The 6,497-nt window shown below is 37.8% G+C and overlaps 1 protein-coding gene across 1 annotated transcript in view; it reads right to left on the reverse strand.

Moving 5' to 3' along the window:
• Window positions 1-6,497, reverse strand: part of LOC112141172 (tryptophan 5-hydroxylase 2) — a 16,593-nt gene continuing 10,096 nt past the window's right edge. The window contains exon 11 of the mRNA XM_024264255.2: window positions 1-545. Coding sequence (XP_024120023.1) covers window positions 371-545 — 175 coding nt within the window. The 3' untranslated portion in view covers window positions 1-370. The remainder of the gene's footprint in view (window positions 546-6,497) is intronic.

The raw sequence follows: 6,497 nt of genomic DNA on the forward strand, positions 1-6,497 counted from the left end.
TCCAGAGGGTCATTTTATTGGTTCAGGTCAGCAGAAAGTGTTCAGAAGTCACTTCACAGAAATACAACATGACACAACAGAGCAAGGCAACAATCAAAACCAAACAAACACGTAAGATCTAACCACTATGCGTCCTGATCCCGAACCACGGGCAGAACCAGGGATGTTCTGGTTGTTCAGGCAGAACAGATCTCCACCTGCATACTTTGGAACACATAACCGACTTCATCCACACCACGCAGGAAGTGGTTTTTGACTGGACCTTTGAGTTCTGTCTTGGACTCACAGAACATCAGGTTATACATGAACAAATGATGAGGAGCGATGCTTTGAGACATTCATAAATCCTGAAGCATGTGAGGGTGGGGCTTCAGATGCCCAGGTAGGTGTTCATCTTCCCCAGAGCGTCGCAGACGGTGGTGAGGTCGCTGCGCAGGTCCTGCACCACGTTTTCGATGCTGCGCGTGTCTTTGAGCAGGTCCACGCTCTGTGTGTACGGGTTGTAGTACACAGAGAATGGACGCTTAATTGTCTTTGCAAACTCCCTGTGGGGAAAACAAAATCAGTGCAAATACGAGAGGAAGGAGGTCAGGGTCTGGAGATCCTGGAACCTCCACAGCAACATGGGACACTAAGATGAACTCCACACTTTATCAGACACAACAAAGTGAACTCTCAAAGAAATGTTTGCCCCCTGAACTGGAAAAAATGTGAGTTCTCAAAAGAGGAAAAGTGCTTATTATTGGGATAGAAGATGATAAGAAGATGGAACTTTTTGTTTAAAGCTCTATAGGTTAGGAAAATAATGTTAAAACCTGTTCTGCTTTTAACAGGCAATAAAGAGATGCAGAATTTGTTTTTTTGTCCTTATTTCAATGTTTCGTCACCGATCAGAGTCAACAAAACATAACAGATAAACACAAAATTTTGAAAGACAAAAATGATATTTATTACTTTAAATGAAGCAGCAGCTGTGAAGAAAAGAATGATAAAGACGAACAACTTGAAATGTTGTTGTGTTATCCACAGATAAGGTATGGATGGATATTTGTTTTACCTAAGAAAGCAGTTTGATTGCTTCAAATGTGATCGCTCGGTGAGTGTTTACAGACAGACTCAGTCATTAGTTAATGACAGGTTAACAATGTCACTGTAAAGCACAGGTGTCGAACTCCAGGCCTCAAGGGCCGGTGTCCTACATGTTTTCCAACCAACCTGCCTTTGAAGCTCTTTATTGGCCAAACACACCTGATCCAGGTAATCAGCAGCAGATGAGGCAGGATTTCTGGAAAACCAGTAGGACGTCGGCCCTCGAGGACTTGAGTTTGACACCCCTGCTGTAAAGTATTTCTGTCAACTTCCTGGTTAACTTCCGCAGTATACATAAACATCACTTTAGCTTTGGATATGACCTAATAATTAAGATAAAACAAGTCTAAATACTTGTTATTAAAGCATCCATAATTTTTCTTTTCTTTTTTAGTTTTCCAGGCAGCACCAGGTCTCTCCACAGTGCAGGGGTGTCAAAGTCAACCGCACAAGGGGCTAAAATCCAAAACACACCTTAGATCAGAGGGCGAACAGGATAAACATTTATTGAACACTCTAAAACTACATTATTAAAACTTGAAAACCGTAACTTTTTAACATAATTATGAACTAGATATATAGTATTACCTGCAGTAATGCTAGTGTGAATGCTGTAAACTGAATTTGGCTGCTGAAGATGGCGAAATTAATAGCTAAAAACAATAAAGCTGATAGATGAAAATGTTGAAGCTGATAGCAAGCTAAAATATTAGTTAAATGCCAAATTAGCCTAAGAAAAAATAAAAAAACTTAGTTTAGCCAAAACAGCTAGCATGTAGCTGAAATAGCTGAAAAAGCACTCTGTCTCCCTCTCTGATCACCCGCGGGAACCATCTCCGGAGCAGTGACTGCACTACATCTCCCAGCAACCCCAGCACACAGTTCCTGGATGCTGCTCATCCAAATCTCATTTTTCAATCCTCCACAGGACACTAAAGCATTGCACAGAGCCTGACTCAGTGTAAAGTACAGTTTTTGTCACCCTGCCTGAATGACTTGGCATTTCTGTCTGGACCTGATCTTCTGTGTACCTGACCCTGCTCTATCTCTGATTGCCCGCCGCCTGCCCTGACCCTCGCCTGGACTCTAACCACCCCCGTCTCTTTTTGGATGCTCGTGATATACCTCTGCCTGACTCTGATTTAGCTTTGTGGACTTTTAGCTGTGCTTAGTTCCTGTCTGAACTAATAAACCTGCTGCATGTGGAACCAGCTGTCTGCCTGTTTGTGACAGGCTCCTCCTTAAAACAACACGTTCAGATACCACTACAGCTTCAAATGTCCCCACAGTAATAGCTAGGAGCCAGAAGGGTCGGGGAAACAATTCAGTTTTATGCACACATAAATCCAAAGTGACACACAAACAGGCAGACACAAGTTACAAATCAAGTGCATACACAGGCAAACCGTTGAACTAGTTTCTCTCCATGATAAATTGATACTATAATATTTAACATTGCCTGATTTAACTGTTATTAGTAATGTTTACTGTAAATTAAAGTTGATAGAAAGCCAACGTGTTCCAGTTGATTGAGATTCTAAAATGGATGAAGATTTATCCAGAGTTGTCACTGCTCTTCAGACAGAAGACTGTCAGTCTTAAAGTAAAACATCATCTGCATAAAGATCAACCAGGGTCAGCACCAAACCAATTTTGAGTTTAAACGTATAAAGCACTGTTAATTGCTTCAAGGCTTTTTTAATGGCAGGAACCTTTAGCCCCCCCCAAAAAACTAGACCAAATTATAAGCTGTACTTTTGACCCAATCCTAAAAATAAGACTATAATATCAAAATAAAAAATAAAAATTTCAAGAGTAATTTCGGCCAGACACTGACAGCAAGCTAATGTCTTTATTATGTGCTGTGTTTACCTAGATCAAAGCAAAACAAAACAAACAAATCTGGGCATGTCCAGGCCTGTAACTTCATTACGTAATTGGTGACTTGCAGAGAGTACATTTCACAATTCAGAGAATTCAAAAATGAGAAAAAGACCTTCAGTGAACCAAGTTCCAGGTACTTTTTAAGGGTAAAATGAGGAAGAAAGCACAAAGCAAAAAAAGCAAAATGGATGAACTGGTTTATAAAGAGGAAGACAACATGGAGGACACAGACATATCTGGGTCTGATGTCACCAGCGAGGAAGTTATTCCAGAAGAAAGACAGTCTAAAGATGAAAGGAACTCTATAAGGAGAAGCTGATTGGCAGCGGAGCTGCTGCAAATGTCATGGAAAGGACCCCTGGAATAACAAGGTTTGATGTGACGAAAGATAGGACATCAAGACGTGTTTTGAACTATTTATGCCCATGTCACCAAAAAAGATCATTGCTACTATGACAAACCTCCAATAAAAAAGTCTTTGTTGAGATGTGGAAAGACGGTGAGGAATACCTCGATGTTCAAATTGATGTTCTTTTTTTTGTTTGTTTTATTAATTAAAAAAAAAAATTAAAACGTTAAAACCATAGCTTTTTAACCTAATTACGAAATAGATACATAGCATTATATCCGATAATGCTAGTGTGAATGCTGTAAGCTGAATTTGGCCAGTGAAGATGCTGAAATGGATAGCTGAAAACACTGATGTCGATAGCTGAAAACGCTTAAGTTAATAGCTAAAAACGCTGAAGCTGATAGCCAGCTAAAGTATTTGCGAAATGGCAAATTAGCCTTACCAAAATTAGCCAAAAAAGCTAGCATATAAATATTAGCCTAACCCTAAAAAGCCAAAAAAAATTTAAACAAAAAGTCAAAACAGCTAGCAAGTAGCTAAAATATTATCTAAACTCTAAAACAGCCTAAAACATCTGATTAAATGCCAAAATAGTCCAAAAAGCTAGCAGAATGCCAATTTTTTAAACTTTAAAACCGTAACGTTTTAACGTAATTATAAATAATAAAATAGCAGGAATTTTACTCAAGAATTAATCAATTTAGACCTTAAATAACTTTCAATATTTTACTCTCCCTAAAATATATTTTGTCAAAATTATACAAATTAGAAATAAGCACAAGATAAAATCGGTCCATTTATAACAATAAAATAAAATGATCTGGGGGGCCGGATAGAATTACACGGAGGGCCGGATCCAGCTCTCGGGCGTCGACTTTGACACATGTGCCAAAAAATATATAAATGTCCAAAACTTTTTGCTATTCAAAAATAAACGTAGTTATTTTCAGCTTCAAATGTTCTGTTTTTTTATGTTTAAAAACTCCAAACTTCAATTTTAAAACTTATTTGAACGGGTTAGGACAGTGTTTTGGATGCGTCGTTTGTACGTGATAAAACTCTGATTTTTACACCTGTCTTGGGACATCTTCAGACTATGATAGTTCAGACTAAACACCCATTTTCTGACCATAATTATCACAGTTCTCAGAGTCAGTGAACTGAAGTTACCACTCTCATCGATTTTGATTGGTCCTCATGGAAATATTTGTAACTATTTGTGGTCTAAAAAAAAAATCACTTTTTCCTCACACTTTCGTCTTCTTCTTGAATAAGGTGTGCTTTTATAGCGCGATCGCCACCTAGTGGCCAAACTGAAACGTCCTCCAGGAGAAGCAGAACAATGTTTACAATGTTAATGATCTGAACATTTTTGTTAGAACTTCTCCTTTAGAGAATCTATGTAACACTGTATGATATTAACAATCTCATTATTTCACTGATACATTTTACAGTATGTGAACTGGATCAGATTAACATAACTGTATTACATAGTAGATTTTTACTGTATTTCTAAACAAATGTGTATACATGTGTAAACTTAAAATTGAATTGAATTGAAAAATCGAAAAAAAAATCTGAATTGAATCGATTCAGGCTCTTGTGAATCGAATTGAATCATTTCTGGAAATTAAAACTGATACCCAGTCCTACACCAAGTGGTTGGTGAGCAGCTCACCGCTCCTCCAGGGGATCAAGCAAATGCGGAGAAAATGTTTCACACACCTAGGAGCGTGACAGCTAATGGGACTTTAATTTAAATTTAACTTTAAATACATGTGGCCAACAACAAAATTTAGCCTTGGACGCACTTAAAATACGTGCTGGCGATGCAGCAATGTGGCTGCATGTATTATGTTTGGCCAACATGAATTTCCATCAGTTTTTGTGCTGTGATATGAGCTGAATAATACAAAATAAGAGACAAAAAAACAGACGAATAAATACACAGGCTTAAAATGAATGACAGTAACCAAAAATACACAAAAAGGATGGAAGGACAAAAAAATAAACAATGGAGCCTCAACACATTTGTACCGGTCCCACGTCAAAGTACCGGTAAATACAGAGGGTAGATGCAGTTACGCATTTCAGGGGTTTGGGAGGATTTGACACCCCAACCCAAACTCACACACACACACCGATACACTATCTGCTCCCCCAACCGGGGCTGGCTAGATCCAGCTCTGTCAGGGGAGGAAAGTTGTTTGGGAATCATGCATAGACTGCTGCTCTTGCAACCCAAAAATGGACGAATAGACAAACAGAAAGAGAAACTCATTAGGGAACTCTGATTGCAAGATTTTAGACCAGATGGCAGCTTTTTAAAGAAGAAAGAAAAAAATAACAGGAATCTAACCTCTTTTGTGAACCCAACTTCTTGTTTCAGTTCAGTAGGCAGACACCAAAAATAAAAATAAAAACTGTCACCGTCTCTGTGTGTGTGTTTGTGTGTGTAAACACATTCTCGTCCTTGAGCTGTTATTGTTGAAGTTACATTATTTAAACACTTTAGTTGTGACACATTTGGCATTTGATAGGTTTTTATGTCTTCGTTTTGTTCCATTGTTACAGATACTAACATCTATTTTTAATTTTAACTGTTTCCTCTCTAATGTCACCCTTTACTTCTTCAGTAAAACTATTATTCATAAAATCCATCCATGTAATCTGTTCATTATATTGACATATATAATATTAAAGTGATCTGTCTTGACTGGAATAACCTGGACTGAATTGTAGTAACATCATGTTTATAAATAAAGACTGGTTTGATTATTATTTTTGTTGGATGTGCCTAAAACACTCTAATGGAAAAACAACAATCTGATTTAACTACATTTATGAAAAGAAAAATAGAAGTTATTCAAGCCTTTAAACATGCTTGAAGTCTATAGGAATATTTTCCTGGTTTATTTGATCAGCATAGTGTCATCAGCGTAACAAGGGACCCGACTGAAAGCATGTTTGAAAAAACAGAATTGGATCAAACACAGAGCCCTGTGGTACACCAAGGCTGGCTGCTGAGTGAAGGAAGACATAATATGCATGAACAATCTGGAAACTTTCTAATAAATATAAACTAAATGAAGGCAGTTAATGTTAAACCAAATATATATGCTCTAGTTCTTAAAGCCAAATGTTATGAACAAACTCTAGACCAGGGGTCTCA

This window comes from Oryzias melastigma, linkage group LG6 (genome assembly GCF_002922805.2).
Source record: "Oryzias melastigma strain HK-1 linkage group LG6, ASM292280v2, whole genome shotgun sequence".
In the NCBI taxonomy this organism is placed as follows: Eukaryota; Metazoa; Chordata; class Actinopteri; order Beloniformes; family Adrianichthyidae; genus Oryzias; species Oryzias melastigma.